A 14,797-nucleotide genomic window follows, 5' to 3' on the forward strand; every position below is an offset into this window, starting at 1 on the left:
GTAATTGCAAAAATATTCTTAAGTATCAAGTTAGTGGAAATCATTTCAAATTCCTTATATTAAGCAAATAAGATGGCACCATTTTCTTGTTTTTTTTCAACGTACAAATAGCCAGGGGCACACTCCAACATTCGGACATCATTTACAAACAAAGCATGTGTGTTTAGTGAGTCCGCCAGATCAGATTCCGTGAGGATGACCAGGGATCTTGATAAGTGCGTGAATTGGACCTGTCCTGCTAAGCATTAATAATGTTTCACCCAACAGTACATTTGTTTCTTTAGGAATGTAGTAAACTATATATAAAGTACAGATAACAAAAAAAAAAGACTTAACTAGTACTTAAGTGTTTTTACTTAAGTACGTTACACCACTGATTATCGCTGCTGGGCTTGGTGGCGGCCTTTGTGGTTTGATGTTTCTGCTCTATGCTCTCTTTCTCCAATTTCTGATATCCATCGTGGCAGATTAACTGGTTCGAGCTAGCTAAGGCTAATAACACTTTTTAGATCTAGCTAAAGCTAATAACACTAACACTTTTTACAGCTAGCTAAGGCTAATAACACTAACACTTTTTACAGCTAGCTAAGGCTAATAACACTAACACTTTTTACAGCTAGCTAAGGCTAATAACAATAACACTGTTTTACAGCTAGCTAAGGCTAATAACAATAACACTTTTTACAGCTAGCTAAGGCTAATAACAATAACACTTTTTACAGCTAGTTAAGGCTAATAACAATAACACTTTTCACAGCTAGCTAAGGCTAATAACACTTTTTTACAGCTAGCTAAGGCTAATAACAATAACACTTTTTACAGCTAGCTAAGGCTAATAACACTAACACTTTTTACAGCTAGCTAAGGATAATAACAATAACACTTTTTACAGCTAGCTAAGGCTAATAACAACACTTTTTACAGCTAGCTAAGACTCTAACTAAACTCTGTAGTTGTGGCGCGCGAGCGAGGCAGAGTTGAGCAAGCAGCTTCAACGGTAGACTTGACCCCACCCTTATAAATCAAAATAAAATATGACAGGCGGCGGCGTATGACGTTTTTCACTTAGCCTACCACAGCGATGAGAATAATTTTTTCCCTGCTTTTATGGAAACCCGAAGGAGTCATACCTAACCGCCCAGGGGCTTTCCATGTGCACCCTCCCCATTGTGCTGGCAGTCACTCTGTCACTCAAAAGCCAACTTGTCACTCAATAGTTCTAACTTTTTTGCTTTTTATTATTTAGGGACATGCAACTCAAACTGGGGCGGTGGGGCTCAACCTAGTAGAGACTGGTTTGACCCTGGTTACACACTGACTCGTGTGTGTGCAAGCCTGTACAGTAGTGTTTCTAGTTAACCCGTGTAGGAGCAGCTAGCAGTGTGTTGGTCTGTTCCAGTCCCAGCATCGCTCGCTCCCTCTCACTCTTTCTCCCTCCCTTCAGGAGACCTCTGGAGCCGGTTACAGTATTTGAGTGTTTTTGGAGGAGTTCCTAAATATTTTCAGGATGACAGTATGATCTGACTGTGCTGCTCACTGCCCATTCTCATGTCATTACCAGAGGGGCAGAAAACACATACTGCTGCAACATAGAGAACACACACACACAGTATAAGAACTTGTATGGACTCGTCAGTAGGAATCCAGTCATAATTGAGTGCTCAGTTTTAGTATTCTGTTGGTTTCTCCAGTCAACCACATTCAGGGACTCCCACCACTTCTACCAGAGAGCACAACGGAATTCTTTACAAACATGTTAGAACCAATGACCATGAGACATCAATAAGTTGTTGGAAAGGTGTTCTCACATTTCTCTAACATTTCTGTCTAATGATTATCTTCTGTTTTCTCTCCACAGAGTGCCCAAGGGCTGTGAGAGCCCCTTGGGGAAACTTCAGGCACAAACACACTCTCTTCCTCATACAGAAGCACTCTCTCTCTCACACACACACACTTATTAAAACAAACACGCACACAGAGCATGTTGGAGGTCCAGGAGGAGAGGCCTGCCGCGGCAGGAGGGACGGCAGCGACACATTTCAGCAAGAAAGAGCGAGGAAAGAAAGAACGAGAGGAGGCCAAGGACGGCCGGGGGAATCTTGGGAATATCGGGAACAGTGCTCTGGGTTCGGGTGGCCGAGGAAACGGCAGAGGGAAAGCCCCTCACACACACACAGGCAGCCCCCACCAGCTCATCACCCCACCCTGCTCTGTGGTGCTGGGAGCCCCCTCCATTCATCACAACAGACTGAAGAACTCCCCATCCAACACACAGAGGTGAGTGAGAGCAAGTGTACTGTGTGTGTGTGTGTGTGTGTGTGTATAGTGGTGGTGGTGGTGGTAGTAATGTGTGTCCTTGAGTTAGGGAGTACACTGTGTTTGAATGCGCTTTCTGCTGACTCATGTTTCTGGAGCCAATGGAAACCCGCTTCTGCCCTGCCAAACCCCTGCCAGTCTTCTCTCTCTCTCTCTCTCCTGTCTCTCTCTCTCCTGTCTCGCTCTCTCCTCTCTGGCTGAATGTGTCTGTCATTTAGGGTGTGGTATAGTGATCTCTGCCAGTTGGACGGTTCCTGTTCTCCTGAACTGTACTTTACTCATGGCCATTCAGAAGCAGACGCCCTGCTCTGCCTCTCCTCTTGGGATCAGAGCCAAATATAAGACTCTGGCTGGGATTATTCCTACTGCAGTATTGGCCAGTGAGAAACGTGTGTTTTCCTTCCCTCTGTCTGCTCCTATACTCTAACTGTACAGCACAGTGGTTAGTAGCTATAATGATGGATCATGGTAGGCTGGGGGATTTCCCACAGCGTAAATCCTGGACACAGTAGGCCCACTGTTTTAGTCGGTTCATATTTGGGCACCTCCATACAAACAGAGCTGCTGAGTGAGTGTGTGTCTGCATGCACATTTGTGTGTGTGTGTGTGTGTGTGAGATTTTAACTATTTTGTCAGTCTCCCCTCCCGGCAGTGGAAAGAGGGGAGTGAGGGGAGATTGGGAGGGGTTGATGGGACAAGAGGTCAGTCTGGTTCACTCCAAGCCAGCTGTCTGACTCTCTGGCCTCTTACAGCTGAGCCTCCCCTAGTCAGGGGTCTGTTTACTGGGCACACGTTAACTCCAGCCCCAGACTTCAGCCTGTTCCCTCTGTGTCCCTGGTAGCATTTGTGTCATGGTGGGGAAGTAGACTGTGTGTACTACTGGGGGAGCCACACCTGTTGTGACACACACACAGTCTTGTACAACTAACCTTGTGGGGACACAATTCAGTCCCATTCAAAATCCTATTTTCCCTAACCCCTTACCCTAACTTTAACCTGAAAACCAACCCTAGCTCCTAAACCTAATTCTAACCTTAACCCCCCTAGAAATAGCATTTGACCTTGTCGTTACTAACAAAATGTCCCCAGGTGGTACATTTTTTGTTTACTATTCTTCTGGGGACTTCTGGTCACCACAAGTATAGTTAAATATGTACACACACACACACACACACACACCATTGATAAGCACTTCTTCCCTCTCTCAGTCCTAAACCCAAGCCAGAGGGAATGGTGCGCTCCCCTCCAGTCATGTCCCCCTCCGGTGGCGCCGCCCAGATGGACTCCAAACTTCCCAATCAGAGCAAACCAGGAAGCGCCGGCAGCCAATCGCAGGCCTCGCCTTGCGACCCCAAGACAGTGGGTGGTAAGGGCTCCCAGCAGGGCGGCATGTCAGGGGTGGGTCCAGGAGGTATGGGGGGTCTGAAGAATGGCCAGGGCCTGAACTCTGGGGGACAGGGGACAAAGGTCAAGGTGAAGAGGGAGAGGAGCACCTCAGTGGAGTCCTACAACGAGCAGCAGCCAGGCATAGCCACGCCCACCAGCGACGACAAGGGTGAGTAGTACACTGCACTCTAAATAGTGATCAAATATGTCAATTGGTATTAAGTAGTGTACTTTTTTTTTACAAATCCTAACCTACCTTACACTTTCTAAACTTCCATCTCCATGAAACTAAGTGCTTACATCTTGCCTCTGACACGATGGCTGCTGAAGTTCGTGGGCATGTTACGTGTACATGTTGTCTGTGTGAACATGTGGTGTTGTGGCTGTAGAAACATCAGCAGGCCCCTGAAAGCGTGTCATTATGGTCACACACTGACTTGATATGCTGCTCTCTCTCCTCTCCTCCTGGGAGTCTGGTGGACAGGACTGGGCTCTGATAAAGGAGGGGGAGGGAGTGTGTTTGTGTATTATTGATAGAGAGCTCAGCTGTAACTGTATAAGTGCGGCACCCGGTTACACACTGACTGTGTGTGTGTACAGACAGTAACAGGGTGAAGAGGATGTGTGTGGCTGAGAGGAGGCAGCCCTACAGTGGAGCTGACTGGTGTTCTGGAGGAGAGAGTGATGAGGACGACAAAGGATTCTTCAGTGAGTGTCTGTCCTTCCGTCATCCCCATTTCCACCTGCTACTGTAAACTACAGTAATATGATCCTCTGTCCCTCCCCAGACTGTAACTCCAGTGACGTGAAGCCCCAGGACTCCAACTCCCATCCTCCCCCCAACGCCGGACTCAGCCGCTCCTCCACACCCTCCCACAATGCACTAGGCCAGGGCGCAGCGTCGGAGTCGGGTGGTCAGAAGGCTGGGTCTAAAGTGGTTTATGTCTTCACTACAGAGATGGCCAACAAGTAAGGGAGATCGCATGGAAACCATGTTAATGGTCCTAATTGCCCATGATGTGTTAGTGATTGAGCTGTAGTAATTGTAGTTGCAGTGTGTGACGTGTTCCCTCAGCAAACTCAGTGTTCCACACACCAGGTTATTCTGAGCTTGGTTTGGATAGACCACACACACCTGAGAAAGGAGTGGAGTTATCAAATCCAGAAATCTGTCTCTCCTCCTAACATGTGAAAGCCTGCAGTTATGCCTTGTTTTCAGCGTGCTTGCCTGAAAGTGTGTTCTTGTTTCAGTTGTCTCCGATTTACACTGTCCTCTGAACGGAAAAGGAGATGAAAGTGGAAGATGTGTGTGAAACTGTTTGTTTAGTCTGTCGACCTCGGCATTTCCTTCATGCCCTCTGCTAACACTGCCCTCATTCTGCTGCCACAGACACAGACACAAATGTGACTGTCTGGTCTCTGTTCCTCAGGGCTGCTGATGCTGTTCTAACAGGCCACTCAGAAAACATCATCAACTTCCACATGAGAAACATCTCCAACAGCAAGGACAAGATCCCCCTCCCACCCCTGGTAATAACACACACACTGCCATGATGTGATGACTAGACATGTAACTTGGCATACAGTCAGCTTTGATAAATACTTGATTTACAAACCCTAATTTACTCAAACCTAATTTCTTATCCTGCTGCCTCTATCGCTTTTTCCTTTCTCTGTTTTAGAACGATCAGGCAAGACCCCTCCGAGGAGACTCCAAGCCCTCCCAGCAGTCCTCATCTCATTCCTCAGACAAGAACCACCAGACAGGGTCTAAACCTGGCCCGACTGATCAAGTGCCACCCCAGCCCCCTCCCCAGGGGGTAAAGCCTGGTTCACTCACCCAGGATGGGGCCTCCTCAGCAGACATGGACCCCAAGAACCTCCATGGCAGCAGCCCTGGTAATACCATGGGTCCAGGTGACCAGACCCCTGGGTGCCAGCCCCAGTCTGAGCAGGGCATGCCTCCTCTGAACCCCCCTCAGCCTGGTGAAGGAGGAGGGCTGGGGCCCATAGGGATGGGTCAGCCTGGTCTGACCCCCCGGCAGCAACAGCAGCAACTGGCCCAGGAACTTCTCAACATGGAGGCTAACACAGAGGGCCTGTCCCAGGAACAGCTAGAGCACCGCCAGCGCTCCCTCCAGACCCTGCGAGACATCCAGCGCATGCTCTTCCCGGATGACCGCGATGCCCCACCGCCACCCGGTCCTATTGGGGGACTCCCCCAGTCCCACGACGGCATGCCCGATGGGGGGCCCAGGAGGCCGGAGCAGGGCCCTCTCCAGGCCATGATGGCCCAATCCCAGAGCCTAGGTCCACCAGGGGGTTTGGGAGGGTCCCGACCCCAGGGAACCCCATTTGGCCCCCCACATGGTCACCCCAGAGACATGCCCCCTTTCCCAGATGAGCTGGGCCACATGATGGGTCCTGGAGGGTGTGGGGATGGAGATCACATGACCCCAGAGCAGGTGGCCTGGCTGAAGCTGCAGCAGGAGTTCTACGAGGAGAAGAAGAGGAAACAGGAAATGCATCACCGCCCACTTCCTCCCGACATGATGATGCACCCTCACGGGCCGCGCGGCATGATGCGAGGGCCCCCACCACCCTACCAGATGGGACCCGGAGAGGTGTGGGGGCCAGGAGGGCCACCAGAGCACTATCACGATCGCATGGCCATGGGCCCCAGAGGGATGCCTCCTCACATGCAGAGGATGCCTGGGTTCCCCCAGGGCATGATGAACCCTGACATGGAGGGACCCCCCAGGCCCGGGATGGGCTGGCCTGAAGACATGCCCCCGAGGATGGGGGACGGCCGGGGGTTCCCAGGAGGGCCAGGGGGTATGTTCGGAGGTCCAGGGGTGCGGGGAGAGCGCTTCCCCAACCCCCAGTCAGTCCAGGAGGCCATGTTTCACCAGGGCATGGGGGGCGACAAGGGACCGGGCCTTCCTCCACAGATGATGATGGAGATGCAGAGGATGATGGGACACCAAAGAGGTGGCATGGAGCCGGGCAACGGGGGCGGGATGATGTTTCCCAGGATGCCCGGCGAGGGCCCCATGAGCCCCTCTTCCAGACTGGTTGTGATGGGGAGCCGGGACATGGGCCCTGAGTTTGGCATGGGCCCCCATGGGAACCCCCAGCTACGAGAGGGGCTTATGAACATGAGCCCAGACGAGATGATGAGAATGAGAGGGCATCCAATGGACAACATGGGGCCCCAGGGAAGGCAGATGCACTTCACAGACCAGCCCCAGCCAGGGGACTTCCCCATGGGACCCGCACGGCCCTTCCCTGGTGGTCCTGGCGGTATGAGGGGCCCTCATGGAGAGCAGGTCTATGCTGGTCCAGAGCACAGGACCACCCCTACGGGGGGCAATGGCCGCCTCAACCACCACCCGCCCTCCGCCGGACCACCCCAGGGCCAGAGGGGACGTAAGCCTGCAGAGCTGATCATCCAGCCAGGAGGGGGCAGCTCACCCAGTATTAACCCCCTCAAGTCCCCTCCTTTGAGGCAGGTGCAGTCCCCCATGATGGGCTCTCCCTCTGGGAACCTCAAGTCCCCCCAGACCCCCTCCCAGCTGGCTGGTATGCTCTCCGGCCCTCCGGGACCCAATGGCCCCCCTAACACTGCCAACTCGGCTCCCATGAAGTCTCCTCACTCTATGATGGGGTCTGCTGGTGCCTCCCCTGTAAATATGAGGTCCCCGTCCCTCCCCAACCCTTCTCCAGGGTGGGCCTCTTCCCCAAAACCCCCCATGCCCAGCCCAGGAATCCCTCAGCAGCAAGGGGGTAAAACCCCCCTCAGTATGACCTCACCTAACATGATGGGAAATATGGAGCAAGGTACAGTACTTTTCTGGATTTCTCTTCTTTCTCCCTCCACTGCTCTCTTCTCGCTCTCCTTTCTCCCTCCACTGCTCTCTTCTTGCTCTCCTTTCTCTTCTTTCTCCCTCCACTGCTCTCTTCTCGCTCTCCTTTCTCCCTCCACTGCTCTCTTCTCGCTCTCCTTTCTCTCCTTTCTCCCTCCACTGCTCTCTTCTCGCTCTCCTTTCTCTTCTTTCTCCCTCCACTGCTCTCTTCTCGCTCTCCTTTCTCCCTCCACTGATCTCTTCTCACTCTCCTTTCTTCTTTCTCCCTCCACTGCTCTCTTCTCGTTCTCCTTTCTCCCTCCACTGCTCTCTTCTCACTCTCCTTTCTCCCTCCACTGCTCTCTTCTCACTCTCCTTTCTCCCTCCACTGCTCTCTTCTCACTCTCCTTTCTTCTTTCTCCCTCCACTGATCTCTTCTCACTCTCCTTTCTTCTTTCTCCCTCCACTGATCTCTTCTCACTCTCCTTTCTTCTTTCTCCCTCCACTGCTCTCTTCTCACTCTCCTTTCTTCTTTCTCCCTCCACTGCTCTCTTCTCGCTCTCCTTTCTCCCTCCACTGCTCTCTTCTCGCTCTTCTTTCTCCCTCCACTGCTCTCTTCTCGCTCTTCTTTCTCCCTCCACTGCTCTCTTCTCGCTCTTCTTTCTCCCTCCACTGCTCTCTTCTCGCTCTCCTTTCTCCCTCCACTGCTCTCTTCTCGCTCTTCTTTCTCCCTCCACTGCTCTCTTCTCACTCTCCTTTCTCTTCTTTCTCCCTCCACTGCTCTCTTCTCGCTCTCCTTTCTCCCTCCACTGCTCTCTTCTCGCTCTTCTTTCTCCCTCCACTGCTCTCTTCTCGCTCTTCTTTCTCCCTCCACTGATCTCTTCTCGCTCTCCTTTCTCCCTCCACTGCTCTCTTCTCGCTCTTCTTTCTCCCTCCACTGCTCTCTTCTCGCTCTTCTTTCTCCCTCCACTGCTCTCTCCTTTCTCTTCTTTCTCTTCTTTCTCCCTCCACTGATCTCTTCTCGCTCTCCTTTCTCCCTCCACTGCTCTCTTCTCGCTCTTCTTTCTCCCTCCACTGCGCTCTCCTTTCTCTTCTTTCTCCCTCCACTGATCTCTTCTCGCTCTCCTTTCTCTTTCTCCCTCCACTGATCTCTTCTTGCTCTCCTTTCTCTTCTTTCTCCCTCCACTGCTCTCTTCTCGCTCTCCTTTCTCTTTCTCCCTCCACTGCTCTCTTCTCACTCTCCTTTCTCTTCTTTCGCCCTCCACTGCTCTCTTCTCGCTCTCCTTTCTCTCCTTTCTCCCTCCACTGCTCTCTTCTCGCTCTCCTTTCTCTTCTTTCTCCCTCCACTGATCTCTTCTCGCTCTCCTTTCTCTTTCTCCCTCCACTGCTCTCTTCTCACTCTCCTTTCCCTTTATTCTCCCTCCACTGATCTCTTCTCACTCTCCTTTCTCTTCTTTCTCCCTCCACTGATCTCTTCTCACTCTCCTTTCTCTTCTTTCTCCCTCCACTGCTCTCTTCTCACTCTCCTTTCTCTTCTTTCTCCCTCCACTGATCTCTTCTCACTCTCCTTTCTCTTCTTTCTCCCTCCACTGATCTCTTCTCGCTCTCCTTTCTCCCTCCACTGCTCTCTTCTCACTCTTCTTTCTCCCTCCACTGCTCTCTTCTCACTCTCCTTTCTCTTCTTTCTCCCTCCACTGATCTCTTCTCGCTCTCCTTTCTCCCTAAACTGCTCTCTTCTCACTCTCCTTTCTCCCTCCACTGCTCTCTTCTCACTCTCCTTTCTCTTCTTTCTCCCTCCACTGCTCTCTTCTCGCTCTCCTTTCTCTTTCTCCCTCCACTGCTCTCTTCTCACTCTCCTTTCTCTTTCTCCCTCCACTGCTCTCTTCTCGCTCTCCTTTCTCTTTCTCCCTCCACTGCTCTCTTCTCGCTCTCCTTTCTCTTTCTCCCTCCACTGCTCTCTTCTCGCTCTCCTTTCTCTTTCTCCCTCCACTGCTCTCTTCTCGCTCTCCTTTCTCTTTCTCCCTCCACTGCTCTCTTCTCGCTCTCCTTTCTCTTTCTCCCTCCACTGCTCTCTTCTCGCTCTCCTTTCTCTTTCTCCCTCCACTGCTCTCTTCTCGCTCTCCTTTCTCTTTCTCCCTCCACTGCTCTCTTCTCGCTCTCCTTTCTCTTTCTCCCTCCACTGCTCTCTTCTCGCTCTCCTTTCTCCCTCCACTGCTCTCTTCTCGCTCTCCTTTCTCTTTCTCCCTCCACTGCTCTCTTCTCGCTCTCACATCTTTCTCTTACCTGCTGTGATAAACAACATTACTAATGTTGAGTTCAAGACGGAGATACTATTCATTTTGAGAGTTTAAAAAAATACTTACTACCTGATGGAGATGCATGATTGGGTGAAGATGACATCATGTCTTGAATAGAGGGCTGTTTTGTAACGTCCCTCCTCCTGCAGCACTCTGTCTGTTGTCCAGGCAGTCTAAACAGACCTCTGTTGTATATCTGGGAGTACAGGCTAGAATTTGTCTCCATCAGCTTCAAATCAAATCATTTATAAGTCAATAAGTCAATTGAAAGCATCATTCTCATCCATGTAAACACATTTTCCCTAATCAAAAAACATTTTCCCATTTCAGGTAAATTGCTCCCCCTTGTGGCAATGTAACTTCACTGTATCTAAATTCATTAAAGTCATTATTTACAATTGACATGTATTGTATGTCAATCTGAAACGGGTTTGACACATTGTCCCTTCTTTCAAGTAACCAGGGTAAACCAGGGTATTTTTTGCTACTTAATGAATAGGACTCATGTAAAGAGTTTACTTTCATATCTCTCACCTCTCCACAGGTGGTAATGGCCCCCTCTCGGCCCCCCCCTCGTCAGGAGCCCAGTCTGGCTCCATGCCCCTCCAGGGGGGTCCAGGCAGTGCCCCGACCGGCAGCCCTTACTCCCTACCCCCCGAACCTACGCTATCCCAGAACCCCCTCTCCATCATGATGTCACGCATGTCCAAATTCGCCATGCCCAGCTCCACCCCCCTCTATCATGATGCCATCAAGACCGTGGCGAGCTCAGATGACGACTCGCCCCCTGCGCGCTCCCCGAACCTGCCCTCCATGAACAACAACGGTGAGTGGTCGGAGACATGCTTAGATGTCATGTTATACCTCTTTCAAATAAATAAGTATTTTGAGATTTAATGTATATATTCTGTAACACTTTTCCCAGAGCTTTGACTTTATGGTTTACCTGACATGATTGAAGTGGAATTAAATTATAACATGCTGTCTGTGCACTAATGTCCCTCTCTCTCTCTGTGGCCTTCTGTAGGTATGGGAATGAACCACCACCAAGGTCCTCCTCGTATGATGGGCCCCGGCTCCTCTGGCCCCATGCCTGTCCTCAGTCCCCTGGGTATGACCCCCGTGGGTTCACAGCCTCTCTCCCACGGCATGCCACAGCAGATGCCGTCCCCAAACCCCCCCAACATGGGCCCTGGCCCGGGCATGATGCCTCATGGCATGATGATGCATCCCAACCCCCAGGACCAAGGCATGGGTAACCCCCAGATGATGCCCCAGGGGCGCATGGGCTACCCCCATCGAGGGCAGGGCTACCCCCTCCCCCAGTCCCCCTCCCAGCAGGGCGCCTACTCCCCCCACAATGGCCCTGTGCCCCAGGGCTTCCCAGGACACCCCATGGGCTTCCAGGGAGAAGGGGGTCCTATGGGGGGTCGGATGGGGAACATGCCTCCTGGAGGTGGAGGCGATGGAGGTAGGCCCAACAACCCTGGAGGACCACAGTTCAACATGCACGGAGAGTTCAGTGATGTAGACCTGCATGAGGTGATGCGAACCGGAGCGTCCGGTATGCCAGAGTTTGACCTGTCCAGGATCATCCCATCAGAAAAGCCCAGCCAGACGCTGTCCTACTTCCCTAGGGGAGGAGGAGATGGCCCCGGCCCAGGGGGGAAACCTCCACACATGCAGGGAATGATGCAGGGGATGATGGGGGAGGGCCCCCCAAGGATGGGCATGCCCATGCAGGGGCTGGGGGGGATGCCCGGGGGGCCGGGAGGCAATATGGGCCCCCAGGATATGCCCATGGGAAACCCTTCCCATAATCCTATGAGGGCACATGGGCCCCCAGGGTTCATGGGTCAGGGTATGATGGGACCTCAGCACCGGATGATGTCACAGGGGGGTCCAGCGGGCATGATGCAGGGAAAGGAGAGGGGGGTACTCTACAACCACCCTGGGCCTGGGGGGTCGCCCAACATGATGATGTCTCTGCAAGGCATGGGCGTCCCCCCCCAGCAGACGACGATGATGATGATGGGGGGGCAGATGAGGCCACGTGGCATGGACATGGGGTTCAGCCCAGGGCCTGGAATGTTCTAACACACAACTCATAGAACCATGGACCTCGAATGTTGTGAGCTCATATACTGAATTGGATGGAATGTGTCACGGCAGAAAAGAGAGAGATGGATTAAAACATAGAAAGTAAGGAATGACAGACAGAGATTGGTACTCTGGCATGAAACATGTATTGGAGAGGAGTGATGCCGTTAATGGCTTGTGGGGTCTACATAGCCCAGTACTTGTCTTTTGCCACAAGCATTTAATTTGGTCTCTTCAGAAATGTCTGAATGTATGGGATTGTTGTGCTTCAATGTCACAATTAAACTGTTCCTCATGTGTTTTTTTTGTGTTAAATCTCTGACTGTAAGGTTTGAGTGTCGAAGAGGAATGAGATAAACCACCTTGGAGGACTGTACCGCTAGCTAGCTGTAAATCAACTTTTTCAAATCAGTAAACAAAATCAACAACGGATTTTCCCAGCAAAGGATAAGGAACTTAAAAATGGAATAAAAAGACTTTGTGAAATAAAATCGTATTTTGTGAAGATGAATGGAATTATATCTTCTCTAGCTCCATCGTTTTGACTATTTCTGTCTGTGTGTGTGTGTGTGTGTGGGTACGAGCCTGCGACGGTGTGTGTTTTGTGTTGTAAGTATGTATAGGAATTCTATCAGTGACCTCTAAGCTCTCTTACCCACCTTTTCATTGGGGGAGGGATGCCACTCTAAAGAACAGTACTGTTTACCATTGGTGGGATATTTTCATTTTTGTCTTTTAATTTCCTTTAAATCCATTGTATAACAAACCAAACTATGACCTCATAGAGATAATGGTATTATTAAAAAAGCACAAACATTGATAAACTGTAGTGTCTTCTTTCTCCCATTTCAACTCTTCTACCAGACAGTTTGTGTGCCATTTCTGATTCCTGTTGCTGTTGGGTCTTCTGTTGACTTTGGGATTTCATTCCCACAGCATTAATCTGATAGAAGATTAACTGAGTGGGACCAGACATAACAGGTGAGCTAGGGTTCTACTCTTTTCTGGTATATGTCGGCTCAATAGGAAATTGCTTTCAAATTTCAAGAACTCTATAGTGCTGATCTTCGGCGATACATATTGAATCGAGCCAGTGTATCAAGAAAGCCAGACGCCAACCAGAGTTCTTCCTGGCCATGCTTCTAACCACCAAATGACACTTACAAACTAAAATGTGTATACATTGTACTATAAATTGGTAAGTCAGAGCCTCCTATCACATTCGTGTGTGTGTGTGTGTGTGTATATATATACACACACAGTTGAAGTCGGAAGTTTACATACACCTTAGCCAAATAAATTTAAACTCCGTTTTACACAATTCCTGGCATTTAATCCAAGTAAAAATTCCCTGTTTTAGGTCAGTTAGGATCACCACTTTATTTCAAGAATGTGAAATGTCAGAATAATAGAGAATGATTTATTTCAGATTTTGTTTCTTTCATCACATTCCCAGTGGGTCAGAAGTTTACATACACTCAATTAGTATTTGGTAGCATTGCCTTTAAATTGTTTAACTTGGGTGAAATGTTTCAGGTAACCTTCCACAAGCTTCCCACAATGGGTGAATTTTGGCCCATTAATCCTGACAGAGTTGGTGTAACTGAGTCAGGTTTGTAGGCCTCCTTGCTCGCACATGCTTTTTCAGTTCTGCCCACAAATGTTCAATGGGATTGAGGTCAGGGCCTCATGATGCATATATTTTGTTAAGTGCACCAGTTCCTCCTGCAACAAAGCACCCCCGTGCTTCACGGTTGGGATGGTGTTTTTCGGCTTGCAAGCCTCCCCCTTTTCCCCCCAAACATAACCATGGTCATTATGGCCAAACAGTTCTATGTTTGTTTCATCAGATCAGAGGACATTTCTCCAAAAAGTACAATCTTTGTCCACATGTGCAGTTGCAAACCGTAGCCTGACTTTTTTATGGCGGTTTTGGAGCAGTGGCTTCTTCATTGCTGAGCGGCCTTTCAGGTTATGTCGATATAGGACTCGTTTTACTGTGGATATAGATACTTTTTTACCTGTTTCCTCCAGCATCTTCACAAGGTCCTTTGCTGTTGTTCTGGGATTGATTTGCACTTTTCGCACAAAAGTACGTTCATCTCTATTAGACAGAATGCGTCTCCTTCCTGAGCGGTATGATGGCTGCGTACTATTGCTTGTACAAATGAACGTGGTACCTTTAGGCGTTTGTAAATTGATACCAAGGATGAACCAGACTTGTGGAGGTCTACAATTGTTTTTCTGAGGTCTTGGCTGATTTCCTTTGATTTTCCCATGATGACAAGCAAAGAGGCACTGAGTTTGAAGGTAGGCCTTGAAATACATCCACAGGTACACCTCCAATTGACTCAAATGATGTCAATTAGCCTATCAGAAGCCTCTAAAGCACATATGTCAGAGTCAAGGCCCGCGGGCCACATCCGGCCCGCAAGAAGGTTTTTTACGGCCCCTGGGATGATCTTGATTTATTATTAGAACCGGCCCGCAGCAAGCCGGCAGCCCGCAGATCTTTTACACGCACCAATACTACATTTCCCACAATGCAAAGGTGACGCACCGAGCAGTAGGCTGCTTCATTTCAATATTTATTGGCACAGCAGTCGTCAGCATCACAGTAAAATTAACTTTCAGATACCCATCAAAAATGGCAAAACGGAAGGTGGATACTGAGAACCGGGGGTTTCAAACAAGGTGGGAGTCGGAGTATATGTTCACGAAGGTAGCTGGAAAACCTGTGTGTCTTCTGTGTGGAGAAAGTGTGGCGGTACTGAAAGAGTATAATCTGAGACGACATTATGAAACGAAACACGCGGACAAAAACAAGAATATGGACATGGAACAAAGGCTACA

At 49.9% G+C, this 14,797-nt stretch overlaps 1 protein-coding gene across 3 annotated transcripts in view; it reads left to right on the plus strand.

Annotated features, from left to right (window-relative positions):
• Positions 1-12,768, plus strand: part of LOC139403387 (B-cell CLL/lymphoma 9 protein-like) — a 54,830-nt gene extending 42,062 nt beyond the window's left edge. For all 3 annotated transcript variants that reach the window (XM_071146944.1, XM_071146946.1, XM_071146945.1), the window contains 8 exons: positions 1,859-2,277; positions 3,525-3,871; positions 4,303-4,410; positions 4,491-4,671; positions 5,133-5,232; positions 5,385-7,542; positions 10,389-10,670; positions 10,872-12,768. In XM_071146944.1, coding sequence (XP_071003045.1) covers positions 1,982-2,277; positions 3,525-3,871; positions 4,303-4,410; positions 4,491-4,671; positions 5,133-5,232; positions 5,385-7,542; positions 10,389-10,670; positions 10,872-11,941 — 4,542 coding nt within the window. In that variant the 5' untranslated portion in view covers positions 1,859-1,981 and the 3' untranslated portion in view covers positions 11,942-12,768. The remainder of the gene's footprint in view (positions 1-1,858; positions 2,278-3,524; positions 3,872-4,302; positions 4,411-4,490; positions 4,672-5,132; positions 5,233-5,384; positions 7,543-10,388; positions 10,671-10,871) is intronic.
• The last annotated feature ends 2,029 nt before the right edge of the window (positions 12,769-14,797 follow it).

The sequence above is a fragment of the Oncorhynchus clarkii genome, chromosome 3 (genome assembly GCF_045791955.1).
Source record: "Oncorhynchus clarkii lewisi isolate Uvic-CL-2024 chromosome 3, UVic_Ocla_1.0, whole genome shotgun sequence".
NCBI lineage: Eukaryota > Metazoa > Chordata > Actinopteri > Salmoniformes > Salmonidae > Oncorhynchus > Oncorhynchus clarkii.